This window comes from Salvia splendens, chromosome 6, assembly GCF_004379255.2.
Source record: "Salvia splendens isolate huo1 chromosome 6, SspV2, whole genome shotgun sequence".
Lineage (NCBI taxonomy): Eukaryota > Viridiplantae > Streptophyta > Magnoliopsida > Lamiales > Lamiaceae > Salvia > Salvia splendens.
The window spans coordinates 20,175,073-20,192,460 of NC_056037.1; the positions used below are offsets into that span (position 1 = coordinate 20,175,073).

The window sequence follows — 17,388 nt, forward strand, 5'->3', positions numbered from 1 at the left end:
ACATACGTCCGTGTGAATTAATTCAAGGGGTTTCGTGTTCTGTTCAGCCGAATAAAACGGTAACTTAGTCATTTTCGCCTCAAGACAAGTTTCACATTTGTTTTGAGTTTCTACTTCATTTGCCTTTAGTAAATCTAAACTTACTAATCTTTTAATGGCATTTGGATTTGCATGTCCCAATCTATTGTGCCACAAGTTAGAACACTCAGTAAAGTAAGAAGAAGTAGATGCATTCTTATTATTAGCCAACGGCTTAGGGACATGGCGTGTAGCTACACTAAGTTTGAAAAGTCCATCGGTTACAAAGCCTTTTCCGAGTGACTTTCCAAACTTGTACAAAGATAACCTATCAGATTCGAATACAAGTTTAAACCCCTTATTCACTAGTATTGATCATGACACTAGGTTCTTGAGGATGTTCGGGACGTGCAGCACATCCTTCAAGGTGATGGTGACGCCGGACGTCATCATGAGAATCACGTCCCCAATGTTGAGACGAGGCTTGATTCCCCATATTGGTTTTCCTCTCTTCAACAGCGGTGTAGGAGGCGAACTTGCTCTTATTGGCACAGATGTGGGCAGTAGCTCCAGTGTCGATGTACCAACCACATTTGTTATCAACAAGGTTGACTTCTTCCGTGACCACAACAACAAGGTCATTTTCATCCCATTCCTTGAACTCTTTTTCAACAACGTAGCCAGTCGGCTTCTTCTTCGGCTTGCGACAGTCTTTGGAAAAGTGGCCAGGTTTGCCACAGTTGTAGCAGTTGCCTTCAACCTCCCTCGCAGGCTGCTTCCTCTTGCCCTTGTCCTTTGCAGTTGGACGGGAGCGTTTGTTGGAGGGACCGCCCCGCTCCAACAGATTGGCCTTTGCAACAGGTGGACCATGACCCTTAGCCAAATCATCGCGTTTGCGCACGCCTGACTCAGTGCGCAGCTTCACGATCAAGTCTTCAAGATTCATCTCCTTTCGCTTGTGCTTAAGGTAGCTCTTGAAGTCCTTCCAGCCGGGTGGAAGTTTTACAATGATTGTGCCCGCCGTGAAAGCTTCAGACAGGGCCATTCCCTCGGCGGCGAGGTCGTGGACGATCAGCTGGAACTCTTGCACTTGGTCCATGATTGGTCGGGAATCGACCATTTTGTAGTCCAAGTACTTGGCTTTTACAAATTTCTTAGTGCCCGCATCATCACTACGATACTTCTTATCTAGCATTTCCCATACTTGTTTTGATGTGGGAATAGTACAATACACGTTGTAGAGACTATCATGTAAAGCACTTAAAATAAAATTTTTACAAAGATAGTCTCCTTTGCGCCAAGCGTCATACTCGACGTATATCTCGACACGTGCCTCGTCATCACTTGGCGGGGTTGGCTCGTTCTCCTTGAGGAAGTTCACGACACCCAACGTTGTTAGGTAGAACAATATTTTTTATTGCCATCTCTTGAAATCCGTTCCCGTGAACTTTGATGGCTTCTCGGCGGGTGGCATCATCCTTGGTGCCATTGATGCCGAGTTTGTCCCATGAAAGGGACCAGGACCCGTCGGGGATAGCGTGGAGTTTGGGGTGGTCTAAAAAGAATAAGCGGGGCTTGAACCACGCTCAACGACCCGCTCCAAAGACCAATTGCCAAGGCACAAGGCACAAGGCACAAGGCACACGGTGCGCGACTCGCGGCTCGCGGGCGGGCGGCGGCGCGCTTGTGGGCTCTGTCACCCGTCTTGTTCCACGATAATTATCACACATAATAATTCATCTTATTAAATATTTCATCAAATAAGTTTATCATCCCCGATGTGGGATAATTAATACTTAGTTAATTAATCCCTTGGTTTTTCCCATAGCTCATTTTTAGCTTTATTGTGACCAACTTTAATATATTATTTCTCACTCACCGGGAATCGGATTTGAGAAAATGAATATACTACGGTCATCCACTCGGAACGTAGATCATGGCTATTGCATTTAATTTCATAAAATTAAATGTCTTATAACATTTATTATTAGTCAAAGTCGTTTGACCAAACACGATTCCAACAGTTTCTAGTTCATGCACAAGCATAATAACAAACCATTATAATCTGAAAAGGTAAGAAGCTTTCAAACTATATGATTTCAATTGAATTTCTATTTGGTTTAAGACATAGTTAGTGGAGAACTAACATATACACATTGAATTCCACCAAACACAACTTGTTGATTTGAATTGAAGTTCTACTTGGTTTAAAATCAGGTAAGTAGAGAACTACCAAATACATATTCAATTCCATCAAATAATACTTGAATTGTATTGTTATCTCAATAAAGTCTGATTTGAGTTATATTCATCTATAGATTTCAATAATAGTTAGGGAAGTTGATACTAATTAAGTTATCAAGCAAATGAAATACATTTTATTTTAAATGGGGTATTAGTAACAAACTATAATAACTCCTGAAAGTTTGCTTGGATTTTAACCAATGATGTATTTCATTTTTCAGGTATGAATTGCAAAGAGGTCTAAAGGAGCATGAAATGACTTGAAAGAATGAAATAAATACATAATGTAATAGTAAATACGTTGTCCCATTAAATATGAATCATTTGCTTTTTCGCACTTGTTTTGGAAAAATTATTATAAATAACTAAAGTGGTGAAAAAATAAAGTAAGAGAGAAAATAATGTAGGTGAGAGTCCCCTTTACATTATTCTCTTTTTACTTTATTTTTTCTTCACTTTAGCTATTTATTATCATTTTTCAAAACATCTGTGAAAAAGCAAACGTTTCATATTTAATGGGACAGAGGGAGTAGTAATTATTATAAATAAAATGTAGGCTTTCAAGATAGCAAATATAGGCTTGCTAGCCAAAAATACTACAATCAAGCTATATCTAACATGATTTATAATATTAACACAAAATTGGTAAAAAAAACATAAAAATACAATAGTTATAATGCACAGTTCCTTGCCAAAAAGGGCAAACTGGTATTTTAAAAAGTTCCCAAAAAATCTCACTTTATATATTGATAGATAATTTTATCTTGTTCAAGTTTAGGTTTGTAGTGAATGTTGTTGATCATACCAGCAATGCATCTTTGTTATTGTGGGATAGGGAAGGCAGCCAATTGTTAGGGAGAAATGTGACTAATTTTTTAGGAAATGGTGGTCAGGTTTGTATTTTTAAACATTGAAATTTATTTTTTTTAAATCATGGTGAGTTCTAATTTCATTTCAATTTCATCTGGTTTCTCCTATGAATTCCATTCCTACACTTGTTGAAGACAGTCTTGTGGGTCAGAATGTATTGTTTAAACTTCAGCTGAAAAATCATATTGAGTATTGCAAAAGTTACCCTTTTACTGTTAACAAATTATGCAATCTCCCCAAAGTAGTTGACAAGTATACTCCTAAAAACTTTGGTGAACATATCTTTAAATCTGATTTGAGGTTATCTAATATACTTTTTGGAGCTCATCTTGCTAAGGTATTTCTATTTTCTTATTATTCATTAGCTATATTTTTTATATTGAAAAAGTTCTTATTGTTTTTTATTTGATTTCATTTTACTTATAGGTTTCTCATAAAGCAAATGTTACACCTGATTTGTCCTCTGTTGCTAATGAGAATATCAATGAATTGTGTGTTGAAGAATCTGAATTAAAGTTTGGAGTTGATGTTGCTGAGGTATTTCTAAATTGTGTTTACATTTTAGCTATTTTGATTATTTTGTAATTGTTCTTACTGTTTTATAACTAACTTACATTATTAATATAGTGTTCTCAGAAAGTCTTTGTTACACATGATCTGCCCACTGTTTCTAATGAGAAAAATCATGAATGGGGTGTTGAAGGCTCAGTGAAGCGATGCTTGGATTTAGAAATTGAAGGATGTGAGATGTTGATGAAGTTCAGCGGAAGAAAGAAAATTATTTGTTCTATTTAGATGGGTAATCAGAGTTGGTGTTTATGTTTTGTTGTCTTTTATCTTTTTGCATCTTAAAAGAATTCTCATCCTATGTTTTTTTGTGTTGGTTTTGTATTTTGTAACTGAACTTGACAATTTTCTTATGCTGGTATGATGTGCATGTTTTCCATATAGTCTAGTTAGTAAGATGAGAAGTTGATACGCTTAGATTTTGCACTGTTTTAAGGCCATTATTTGGTCCGTTTTGTGTGTTAAAAGGTTACATGTCCATTATTTGCATTTTTATCTATTTTGGTGAGAAATGTGCAAATCAGAGCCTAAAAAGATAGCAAAAGGTCGAAAATGGAAATCTAGAGTATTCAAGCCAGCCAGCGGTCCGCTGCCACTCAGCCAGCGACCGTTGTACCTGCAGCGGTCTGCTTCGGAAAATTAGAGCTGAAAAGAAGAAAACGTTTGGAAACCGCTGGGAAGTGCGCAGCGACTGCTCTGAGAGATCCAGTAGCTATGGAATAATTTGCAGCGACCGTTGATCGAGAGACAGAAGCTACAGGATTAGTTGCCAGCGACCGCTGAACCATATGCAGCGGCCCGCTGGATAAACGCAGTGCACTGAAATTGCCCTTTTTCCTCTCCAAGACTTACCATACTATGTTGAAGATTTACCATAATGTGGAATTTGACTTTGGGGCTACAAATACACCCTCAAGCTTCATCAAAGGAACCTTTTGCTACATAATTTCAGAGCATAATATTTGAGAGTTCCTTCTATTGTTTATCAAGATCCAAGGCGTTTGAAGTGTGATTCAAGAGAAGATCGAAGCTTCAAGATTCAATCTTTGGGTTTTATTATTTTAGTTCTCATGTTTTCTTTGTTTTCCCTACAAACTATGTGTTTAGCTTATTTCATCGTGAGTAACTAAACTAATAGAATTCTAGGGATGAGTTATTAACTCTTATTGGTTCATACAGTTCCTATTTATTTAATATCCGTTTTATTCATTACTTTGCTTCTATTCTAAGTGCTGGATAATTGTTTCACGTTTGAGTGACACATTGTGTGATGATCCATTGACTTGTAACATAATCGTGAGAGGAGGTTTGCGAGTTAGAATAGGCCCTTAAAACAACACTGTTAATGGAGAGCGAGAACATTATGAGTCTTAGGAGCTTTTAGGAGATACTAATCTAGGATTGACACCCCTAGTGTTTGTAATCTACCTTATGCCGCATGGACAATATTTATGTGACTCGTTCTAGTGAAGTATGAACCGTGCTAGGGTGTTGTAATTGGAACTTGTATAACCATAATTGTGAAAGCACATCCTTGGAATTCCCTTATCTCATTGATTTATGTCTGTGTTTTTATCTACAATTGTTATTTGCTTTCGTGTTTTTACAATTTTTACTTCAAAAAACCTTTGTTTTCTCCAAATAGTAGAAGCAACTTAGTAGAAGGTAGACAATCTGTGATCGTTTTTCCTGTGTTCGATATTCGATACTGGCCTTTAGCTATGCTATACATACTCTGTATACTTGCAGGTTTATTTAGTGCTAATAAAAAGTGCATCAGATCAGAAGTGGCTGAAGAATTTGTAATGTTAGAGCTATCCCTTCATTTTATAATAAATTTTTAAGATATTGTTCTATTTTTTCCCCTTATTATGTATTTTAATGTTTGACAATGTTCAAAATCTGAAATATAGGATGAAGGTCAGTAGAGGAGTATTAATAATTGAATACTAAACATAGAAGCAATTCTAGAACAGGATGAGTAATGTCTCTTATTAATTTGATCAGGTCTGTTAATTTATACTACTTTGTCCCTTACTAAGTGATTCATATTCCTTTTAGGGAAGTCCAAGCAACGTGAATCATTTCCCTTTATAGCACTCTTTCTTATGTTTTCCTCTCTATTATTTTTTAACTATTTTACTTTATTTTCTACACTTCACTTATTCTTTCCATTTAACTAACAAAACTCCATTTTTCTTAATATTCATGCTGAAAAATAATGCCCCACTTAGTGAGGGACGGAGGAAGTATTTTTTTGGGTATGTGGACTCATATCTTCTATCGTCGATGCTTCCATAGTACTCCCTCCGTTCTCTTATAGTTGAGTCATTTTTCAATTTCGGTAAATTCCCTCATAGTTGAGTAATTTTCATATATAGTAACATTTTTCTCTCTTTTACTTTATTCACTTTTTACTTTATTCTCTCTACTTTTTTCTTTCTCTTACTTTTTGGTCTATTTATTTAACACATTCAACATCCCTTTATTAAACTCTGTGCCGAAAAGTTTCGCCCAACTATAAGGGAACGGAGGGAATAAGAAAAATAGCCAATGTTCGTTTTGTATCCCAGTGTATTTACTACTTCACTTTATTCCTATCGCTCCCTTTTGTATTATTGTTATTGTTTGAATATTACACGTCCAAATGGCCCATAAGCTAGAGGTTTGGTCGTAGCCCCAATTGACATGTTATTGGGCATCTGGATTAGCCCAATTAACAAACATGCATGTTCGATCACAACTTCCTTCTAAAAAAAATTGCAGGTTCGAAATTAATGGATGTTTTTGATGATGCTAGTTTGCAAAGCAGCTATATCTATAACAAGAAAACATGCAATGCAGTACTGTTGGGTTTTGCAGCGTATGATAACAAAGTAAACAAATTTGTAATTGAGAATCTATTTAGTATGAGGATTAATTCAATTCGTGCTTTCAACATGAAAAATGCATTTAATTAACGTAAAGGACATTAAATCCTATGACATGAAATTTAAGGATCCAGACTTTTACAGTTTGATTCTTCAAAGAATATTTGATAACTCGCTATATCTTCACATATCGTGTAAGAGGACAAAAGTTTGGAGGATGATATCGGTGTGAAAGTATGGAGGCAACCGTTACTATCCATTATGTAATGGTAATATTTTAGACAAGATAATACTTTCTCCGTCCTAGCCTTAATATGTATCCCACTATGATCTGACACGGATTTTAAGAAATACAATAAAAAGTTAGTTGGAAAAGTTAGTAGAATGTGAGTCCCACTTTTATAAATTAATATTGTTATAAAATGTGAATGTAAAAAGACAGTGGAATATGGGGTTCACTGCCAAATATAGTAAAGATAAAGTAGAACAATTAATAAAGGACGAACCAAATTGGAAAACTGGACACATAATGAGAAACCGAGGGAGTAGTAAGGTACCATGTGAGATAAGCCACAATGGAATTTGTCTAGAATTAAACTAGTCATAAAGTTGAAAGTGAAATACTCCCTCCGTCCCTCTTTAGGAGTCTTCACTTTTTTGCACTCATTTTATAAAAATGATACTCCCTCCATCCCAGATAGTTTGTCTCCCCTCTTTTTTCGCATTCATTTTGCAAAAATAATAATAAATATGTAAAGTTGAGAGAAAGTAAAATAAGAGAAACAATAATGTAGGCAAGACTATTATCTACATTATTCTATATTTTACTTTGCAAGCTCTCCACTTTAACTATTTATTACTCCCTCTGTCTGCGAATAGGAGTCCCGTTTTTTCATTTTAGTCCATCCGCGAATAGGAGTCCGGTTCACTTTTACTATAAATGGTAATATGGTCTCACCTTCCACTAACTCATTCCAATCACATTTCTTTTAAAATTAATATATACTAGTGGGACCCCTATTCCACCAACTTTTTTCCACCCACTTTTCTTAATATTTCTCAAAACCAGTGTCGCTCATAAATGAGACTCCTAATGCGGACGGAGGGAGTATTAATTTTGCAAAACTAGTGCGAAAAAGGAAGTGGGACAAACTATCTGGGACGGAGGGAGTAATAAATAGTTAAAGTGGAAAAATGGTAAAGTAAGATAAAGAATAATATTAATAGTCTTCTCAACATTATTTTCTATCTTACTTTACAATTTCTCTACTTTAACTATTTATTATCATTTTTATAAAACAAGTGTAGAAAAATAACCGAGACTCCTAAAGTGGGACATAGGGAGTAGTTAATAATAAAATACAATATAATCTTGGTATTAAAAGAGCGGACCAAGTTACAATATCACGAGATGAACCAGTTTGAAAAACTGAGACACATAGTATGGGACACGGGGAGTAGTAAGATACAATATGGGATAAGCCACTACAGAAATTTTTTGAAAGTGAAATGGTTAATAATAAGATAGAATTCAATCTTGGTATTATAGAAGTGGACCATGTTACAATCTCACGAGATGAACCAAATTGAAAAATTGAGACATATAATGAGCGACAGAGAGTAGTAAGATACAATATGGGATAAGCCACTATGGAATTTGTCTAGAATTAAATTAGTCATAAAGCTGAAAGTGAGATAGTTAATAATAGGATACAAAGCGAACCAAGTTACTATATCACGAGACGAACCAAATTGGAAAACTGAGACATATAATGAGGGGGTATTATAGAAGCGGACCAAGTTACTATATCACGAGACGAACCAAATTGGAAAACTGAGACATATAATGAGGGACAGAGAGAGTAGTAAGATACAATATTGGATAAGCCACTACAGAATTGGTCTAGAATTAAATTAGTCATATAATTAAAAGTGAGATAGTTAATAATAAGATACAGTCTAATCTTTGGTATTATAGAAGCAGACCAAGTTACAATATCACGAGACGAACCAAATTGAAAAACTGAGACATATAATGAGAGATAGAGAGAGTAGTAAGATACAATATGAGATAAGCCGCAATGGAATTTGTCTAAAATAAATTAATCACAAAACTAAAAGTGAGATAGTTAATAATAAGATACCATCTAATCTTGGTATTATAGAAGCGAACCAAGTTATAATATGAGGAGCCAAGCTTTTGAGAACAAAACGCAACTTCACAGCCCCTATGAGGAGTGAGAGCAGTGGAAGTTATTAGCTGCAATTATTGTCATTTGGAGTAGTGGACGTAGTGGGAGTTATTAGAATAATTATCATTTGGAGTAGTGGAGTTAGTGGGAATTAAGCAGACTTAATTACCATTGTATTTACTTTATTATTATTACATGTATATAATATATAAATAGTCCTTGGTGGTTAAAAGACTAGAATCAACTTGAATAGCGAAGGCCTTCAAACAAAGGAGTTTTCCTATTCCTTTACATATTGTTACATAAAGTTACACTTTGATCTCCATTCGCTTCTTGTCTTTGACAATCGGTGCGGTGAATTTGGAGATGACAGTGCCACAAATTGAAACTCGTGTCGAGGCATTAAAGAAAGTGACTAAGGATTTGAGCAAACGACTACCAAAATACCCAATTTGCTGAGGCAAAAAAAACCTCCCTTTTAGTTACTTTGATTCTGATAAGATTCGGATAAGCCAACTACTTGTTTGGTGCAAATAAAAAAATGGATTTCAGTGCACTTTATTACTTGATTAAATTGAAATTCAAAGAAAAGAAGGGCGTGGAACTTAAATAACTCACTCTAAACACTTTCCAAAAGATTATGATTAGGTCAAAAGATTACTCCAAAAGATTATGATTAGGTCAAAAGATTACGCGGTACTCTCAATTTGCATATCAATATTACTCCATCCTTTCCCACTTTAGTTTAGTCCGTCCAGCATTAGGAGTCTGAATTAGAATCTTCCATAAATAGTAATAGTCACACATTCCACTAACATTTTATTATAAAATTAATACCACATAAAAATGATATCCACGTTCCACTATCTTTTTCCACCAAAATATTTCTTTATATTTCTGAAAACTCCGAAAAACTCAATAGGTCTACTAAAGTGGGACAAAGGGAGTATTTTCTTTTTCTATGTAGACTGTTCTATAAACTTACACTTGGATCTCCAATTTCTTTGTCTCTAACACTAAGGCGGATAACACAACTAAAAGATAAAGTAACAAATTAAAAGCATGAACATACATATATAGCAGTAATATGTTAGCACAAAGAGCTTGTACACTTGATCCATCCATTTCTAAGCTTTTTAATGAGCTTCACTACAATACGGACGGTGTGACCAACGAGAAGGAGGAACATAAAAAAGGTCCACACGAGCAGCGTGTACCCTTGCGGGTCTCCTAACTCAAACGGATCATGGTTTCCCTCTATCTCTCTCAAATACTTCACGGTGACTAAATAGCTCAGTGCGATGGCTGAGATGGCGATCCACGTGATCACCATAAGGATCCACATAAAAAACCTACGCCTTATCGGCAATCCACTTGTCAAAAGCAATATGATGCTTAGAGACGATATAAACGCTATTGTGTTCCAAATGTAGAATTTCGTAGAATATTCGAGGGTGATATGTGTGGATGGTTTGAGCGCCTTTGGATCAATATCGCTTGTTGCATTCTTTGGAATGTCATGGATTTTCCAAAGACCATCGGGAGGGTTAACTCCGGCTTGAAAAGCCATGGCCGCGATAAGGGAAGCCACCACCATCAATATATGTTTCTCTTTCTCAAGCCAAGCAGAATGCTGCTTCATCAAACCATTCCAACTGTTTTTCTTTGCCTTCTTCTTTGCTGGCTTATCACCATGTTTAAGCAAGTGTTCAATTTCAGAGTCCCTCAGATCTCTTCTGCTTCTGATTAGAATATCCATGGCTGTTAAGCCATCGCCATTCTTCACATCCACTTGTAATGCACTCATACTCACTAGATATTTCACCACCTAATTTCAAATAAACCCAATCAAAATCATTTCTTTTTTTCTTTACCCCAAGATTTTATACCAACTTATATCTCAATTTTACTGCATATACTCCCTTTTGTCCTCATTAACTGTCTCATATGTTTGACTGGCGCGTGTTTTAAGAAAAGTGAGAGGAAAAAATAAGTGGAATGTGGATTCTACCTTTATATACTTATTCCGTTTATGAAAATAAAGATTTTGGGGACTACATGAGATTTAATGTGAAATTGGTAAAGTGATTGGTGTTCAGTTAGTGGAGAATGAACCCACCTCATAATAATAGAGTAAAACTTGTCAAAAATGGAAGTGAACTAATTTTACGAGACAAACCAAAATAAAGAAAAGAAGACTATTAACTGGGACGAATGGAGTACTATTAGTTTTATGATAACTTTGAATGCAATGAGTTAGTAGACAATGTGGTTCATTTATAAAAAATAGTAAAACTGAAATGAGACAACAAAATGAGACAATTAGTGGACACGAGAAGAAGTACTCCCTCCGTCATGATTAAATGTCACATATTTGACCAGTACGAGTTTTAATAAATTGTTTGACTTTATAAAGTAAAGTGGATAAAAAAAGTTAGTTGAACGTGTGACCTACTCTTATATATTGGTTTTATAATAAAATGTGAGTGGAATGAGTTAGTGAAATGTAAGGTCCACTTATCAAATATAGTAAAAGTGAAATGAGACATTTATTGTACGAAAAAAGAAAAATGAGAAATTTAATTGTGCATGAAGGGAGTAATAAATAAAGTTATTGAAAAATAAGTTGTACCTCAACTTGCTTCTCTGCAGCAGCCAAATGCAAAACAGTGTTTCCATCATCATCCCCACAGTTGATGAAGTCACCAACATTTCCCACACTATTCACTGTTAGCTTGAGAGCCTCCAGTTGATAACTTTTGACACACAAATGCAGGATGCTCTCTCCTCCACAAGCCTTAACCATAGCCGCCTCCGGCCGAGCTTCAAACAGCGGTTTCATAACTTCAACATAGCCTTTAGCCGCTGCCAAATGCAACGGCAAAAGCTCGTTCCTATCGCGGGCCAAACAGGCCCGGTTATCGACAGATAGAAGAGCCTTCACGACCCCAACATTCCCTTTAGCCGCTGCAAGATGCAGAGGAGAAGAGAGCTGCAAATTCAACTCGTTCACCAATTGAGGTTGCAACCCTACGATTTCCCGCACGAAATCCACGTGACCGAACATGGCTGCAACGTGCAAAGGTGTCTCGTTGAAACGGTTAACTAGAGCTCGCTCGAGGATCAGTGGATCATCAATCAGTAGTTGTTGAAGTTGAGTGATGGAATTTTGCATTGCAGCTTCGAATAGCTTGGTTTGCAGCTGCTCCATTTAATTTTTTTTCTCTCTTTTTGTGTGTGTGTGATACATGGACTCAAGTGCTCCAGCTCATTTATGGACGCTTAATAGCTAGATAGTAGTATAATTTATTTTTGTGGTGGACCAATCCATAACAATTGAAGATAACATCTGGAATTTTGTTAGTAAAAACAAATTAAAGATGATTTCAGTTTATCACTCTCTCTCTCTTAAATGCTTGGCTAATGATTTTTTTTGTGTAAGTTTTGTTGAGATGATCTACCTCATATTGAAGTCACCATATTTGACTAATGATTGTTAATTTGTTATGATGGTGAATAGTAGTCGGAATAAATAATTGTCGTGATAGTAAATCGTAACTTAGTAAAGGCAGGTGGTGTTAGATATATGCTGATTTTATGATTATGATCAAGAACATTATCTTTTGAATTATTCCATCTTACACAATTGAAAACGGGTTGAATTTAGTTCATTTTGGATGGATTATGAAAAAGTGATGGTCAACAACAATTAAGTCTATTTTAACTGGATTAGGTTACTACTCCCTCCGTCTAACAAGAATAAGCACTATTTCCTTTTTAGTCCGTTTCACAAGAATATACACTTTACAATTTTGAAAAATCATTTTCAGTCTAATGAGATGAGACCCATTCTCCACTAACAGTACTTTAATTACTTTTTCTCTCTACCTCTCTCTTACTTTTTCAATTTTGCATTAAAACTCGTGTCGAACCCAAAATGTATATTCTTTGAGGACGGAGGGAGTATTATGTTTTATTAATGACTAAATTCTGGCATACTCCCTCCGTCCACGAAAAATAGACAAGATTGTGAATGACAAGAGTTTTAATGTATAATTGGTAAAATAAGAGAGAGGGTAAAAGCAAAGAGAGGGAAAAGGTAGTGAAACGAGTGTTAGTGGAATGTGGGGTCCACATTTAGAATGATGTGTAGGATTAGTATTGGTTGAAAACTTTCCTTTTTGAACTATGTATATTTTTTGTAAATGGACCAAAATGGCAAAACTTATCTATTTTTCGTGGACGGAGGTAGTAATTTTTTCTTGAAAAATATGAAAATGCAAACAATTTTAAAGAAATAGCAGAACACCAAAGACTACAAAACTAAAAATTATCTCACACTTTGCTAATTTGGAATCGTCGTCACTCCAAAACACCAAAAAATACAAATCGAGATTGATGAATTGGAGCTGATTTGTAAGACTCAGTAAATTTCTTGTCAATTTTCGAATTATGTTTTATCGAACACTTGTTATGCAATCAAGTTTGTACTACTTTTACTTCTTCATGAATAAATATTTGAAATTTTATACGTATCCATATGACAGATTTAGTGCATGAAAAACAAAGAAAACAGAGTGCAAGGAGTTCAATTTCAAATTCGGTTCACCATTTGAAATTTTACTACACGGAATAAAACTAAACAAATGAACTATAAAAATGTACGAAAAGGTAAGACGAGTCGAGCAGTCCTCTTTTCGCAAGACGAGATATGCCCCGGTACTGCTGTCTAAAGATAAAACTGCTTTGTCTATGAAGTAGCAGCATAGCTCACAATAGAGCTCTGGCGATCTGGATGATAGCGAGGGCAAAGCTTCGACAGAAGAACAACGCAGAGAGGGAGAGCGCGTGTATGCAGAATAATTGAGTGTGTTGTGTCGAAAATACAAGGGATGCATGCCTATTTATATGCCGAGTCCACCTGTAGGGGGTGCTGGAGTTAACAGATATAAAGTTGCCATCATCATGTCTTTGACTAAAACCGCAGGGGCTACTAGTCGTTGTGGGAGCTGAAGATACATTCGGACACACTACACGATGTGGTCCATTGTGGACATGTCCAGGTCCATTTGGGACATGACATGCGTTGAGGTTGAACGGGGGCACGACATGGACAAAGTGGAATTTCAAGTGGTCTAAAAAGAATAGGCGAGGTTCGGACCACACGTTGCACGAAGTACGGGACAAGGGTTATGATATGCGGCTCGTAGCCTCGGCCTCATGGGCTCTCCTCCTATCACCAATTGGTTTTAGGATGGAACCCATGGATTTCTATCATGGTATTAGAACGGGTCACTGATTGTGGGCTAAAATTGACTGACCCAGCAGTATATCTGGGCTGAAACCGAAAAAAATGACTGACCCAGCAGTATAATTGGGCTGAAAATTTGGGCCAGTGGTCTAACCGATCGGAAAAAAATTGGGCCGATTGTCCAATCGATCATAAAAAAGTCCAACCCCTCCAAGATAAAGTCCAACCCCTCCAAGATTCACCTTGAAGGGTTTGAGGGAGGGTGTTGGCAATTAAAACATAAAATGAACATAAGAGGGAGGGTGTTGGCAATTGAAACATAAAATGAACATAAAAAATATCCCACTTCTTTGTACACAAAGAGCTTAATCTACTATATAAGTCTCATGGACTCTCCTCCTATCACCAATTGGTTTTAGGATGGAACCCATGGATTTCTATAAAAAACAAACGAAAAGAAAAGGAAAAGGGCCAATGTTCACTTTGTTTTTCAGTGTTTTTATTTGTTTTCTGAATCTTGATTCATGAATTTAATTTATAAGTATACTTGTTAAATATATCTGTTATTTATTTCTTTACCACTTCATTTTTTTTATGTCGTTAACACTCCCTATTTTATTATTGTTGTAGTGGTAATTTTTTCTAATATGTTGAAAGGTCAAAATTTACCCATTACGTAATTCACAATAATTGAAAAATTATTTGGAAATTTATTTTGAAAAATAAGGATGAGTTCCATTCGATCTCCCATCTCTTCAATAATAGCAAAAGTTCTTGAATCTTAATTATTTTCCCAATTGTATCTATGTATATTTCTCATTTTTTAAAACTCTTTTCTCATGTAAAAATTACATGGTCGTATGATATCAGAACATTGTTGGGTTGATCCCATTATGTGGGAGCCGGTTACCCAAAATAAATGGCCCATATTTCTTTTTATCTTAACTTTATTAAGAGAATTTGACCGCACTTCATTTAGTTTAGATATATTAGGGATTTGCATATCTTTTTATATATTTGTTTCTTGTTCATTAAGTAGGTATTCTAGTATTATAAATAGCAAAGATTGTTATCATTTTAGGCATTCAATTAATTACTGAAATATTTTCCCCACCAAAGATAAACATGTGTTTTCCAATCTTAATTTTGGCTCTCTGCCTGATGGAAGAATCAGCACACAGAGACATCAGAAATTCCCTCCGCCGATCCTAATTGGGCGTCAGAGTATTCTATCAACCGCCGAGTTATCTGCCCATGTAATAGCCGAGACCTAAATTCTCGAGAATTTTCAAAAGTTAATACTAGAATTTTAATAAAGAACGGAGTGTTTTTATTTCTTGAAAAAGAGTATAAATATAAGTATCCAGAATTTCAAAGCTAATAAAGTACAATTACACACCCACTTTTGTCGAACTTTCGTACAAGTTGGGAAATAAGTTTAAGTCGAGCTACACTATTACATGGTTGAAGCCCTAGCAACTATGTTGATTTTCATCAATAGGCCGCCTCGGTCCAGATTTCAGAAAATGCCCGAATGGGCGAGACATCAAAGGAGCACTCTCTCCGCGGCTAGCCGCGCGAGGCTGCCAGCACCTAGCCAAAAACAGACCAAACCACACATTAGGTGGGAGTTTTGAATGCATAAATAAAAGACAACGATTACCATGTATTAGAAAATGAAGGAGGAACCTCACCTTTCGGAAAGGTGAGGCAGGGCTGGGCTGAGAAGGGCAAGATCAGGCAGCAAATTCCCCTCCCACAACTGCACACTGCAAGACCGCAGTTGACAGCTTGTACCACCTGCATTTAGAACTGCCATGGTCAAGGAAATCAGCCACAAATGCCATCTCCTGAGTGCACCTGTAACAAGGGACGAAAATGCTTAAATGAGTTCAGTACTAGGCCACACAATAAGCCAAAAACAGTCAAAGGGTGTGGGGCATAGCAAGGGCTCAGCATTTCTAATAAAACCACGAGTACTCCACTATAAGCCAAGATCAGTTAGAAAGGAACAGGGACTCAGAGTACATGCTCTGCAAAGCTGCACAACCTGTGAATCCCTTTTTCCAGCCAAGTACATCAGCCATTTTGCTGCTTTCAGTTGCACATCACCCTATATAAAGGGTATCACCCCAGCCCTTGCCTTCTCCATCACCAAATCTTTGAAATTCTGGTGAGTTAACGAGTAAGGGAGGCTGAGACCAAGGGCTGGAACCGAGAGACATAGATCAAGGGGCGTATGCGTAGAGGGAGAGAGAGAGGCGATCACTCCTCTCCTCCTCCGACGATGTGACTCCAGTGACGACGAACAATGACGTCGCGAGAAGAAGGAGGCAACGCCAGCAGTTCCCTCGCGAAGAGAACATCACTATTGCCGCTTGAATGAGGATAGGCCTCTCAGCTCCGAGGAGAATCCGACCCGAGCTAGGAGGACGAGAACTCCGGTGCGGTGGAAGACCGCGAGACGGCGAGGGAGACGACTGATTTAGCTAGGGTTTGGCCCTCCCAAATTGGGGATTTGCTGATTTTGAGAGTGAAGGAGATGTGGGGGGGGATGCAATTGAGGAATAAGGGATTTGGGCCTGGTTCACTTTCTTTTGGGCAATTAGAAAAAAAGAAGAGAAGAGTTGGGCCACTAGTGACTTTTTAAAAAAAATGTGGGCCTCTTATACCAAGGAAGGCTGGGGCGATTTTATTTAACGAAGAAGTATTATGGACCCGAGTTTTTTTTTTGGACCATTAACATGGTTGAAGCCATTATCCTAAATCAATTTAAAAGCATTATGGGATTAATTCCCTAAGCCACAGAAAAGAAGAAGTTTGTTAGTCCGTGTGAAATAGTATTCAACCAAAAATTTAAGAATGTTTAAAAATCCGGACCGGCAAGCGAACCGGCGACGTTAATGGTTCACGGTTCAACCGGTCCAACCGGTCGAACCACCGGTCTAACCGTTTTACTATTGCAAATATATATAAAAATATATTAAATTTAGTAAATGATTTACAATTAATAATATATCACAAAACATTAAACCTTATAGATAATTAGTGATGTATAAATATAAATAATATTAAAATTTAGTAAATATATTCAGATATATATATTTAATATTAGTTAGTCTAGATAAAAAATTTAATATTTCATGTATTAAAATAGATAATGTTTATATTAATTTAACAAAATTTATTTCATAAAATAATATATAATTAAATACGAATTAAGTACTTATTAATTAGTTTAGATAAGATTATTCATTAATGTCAATAGCTAGGGTATATAAATTAAGTATGTAATATAAAAAATTTATTTATAGTAAATAATGAATCTTATATGGTACTAATAATAATATAGGTGGTAAGTAGAGCATCATTAATA

General features: G+C 36.2%; 2 protein-coding genes across 2 annotated transcripts; both read right to left on the bottom strand.

Annotated features, from left to right (window-relative positions):
• Positions 1-9,803: 9,803 nt before the first annotated feature.
• LOC121807144 (ankyrin repeat-containing protein BDA1-like) lies at positions 9,804-12,153 on the bottom strand. The gene is made up of 2 exons (XM_042207342.1): positions 11,394-12,153; positions 9,804-10,589 (listed from the first exon to the last, which is right to left on the bottom strand). The coding sequence occupies exons 1-2, from the start codon at positions 11,970-11,972 to the stop codon at positions 9,852-9,854; spliced, it is 1,317 nt and encodes a 438-aa protein (XP_042063276.1). The 5' UTR covers positions 11,973-12,153; the 3' UTR covers positions 9,804-9,851.
• Positions 12,154-15,319: 3,166 nt separating this feature from the next.
• On the bottom strand, positions 15,320-16,583 carry LOC121806753. The gene is made up of 3 exons (XM_042206888.1): positions 16,063-16,583; positions 15,707-15,872; positions 15,320-15,605 (listed from the first exon to the last, which is right to left on the bottom strand). The coding sequence occupies exons 1-3, from the start codon at positions 16,097-16,099 to the stop codon at positions 15,485-15,487; spliced, it is 324 nt and encodes a 107-aa protein (XP_042062822.1). The 5' UTR covers positions 16,100-16,583; the 3' UTR covers positions 15,320-15,484.
• Between the last annotated feature and the right edge of the window lie 805 nt (positions 16,584-17,388).

Bases quoted from the DNA above. Each gene is read 5' to 3' on its own strand.
- LOC121807144 (XM_042207342.1), bottom strand. From the start codon at position 11,972: ATGGAGCAGCTGCAAACCAAGCTATTCGAAGCTGCAATGCAAAATTCC. The intron at 10,590-11,393 runs GTACAACTTATT...ATTTGAAATTAG, and splicing joins CTGCAGAGAAGCAAGTTGAG to GTGGTGAAATATCTAGTGAG.
- LOC121806753 (XM_042206888.1), bottom strand. From the start codon at position 16,099: ATGGCTGATGTACTTGGCTGGAAAAAGGGATTCACAG. The intron at 15,873-16,062 runs GTTGTGCAGCTT...CCCTTGTTACAG, and splicing joins CTGGAAAAAGGGATTCACAG to GTGCACTCAGGAGATGGCAT. The intron at 15,606-15,706 runs GTGAGGTTCCTC...GTTTTTGGCTAG, and splicing joins CTGCCTCACCTTTCCGAAAG to GTGCTGGCAGCCTCGCGCGG.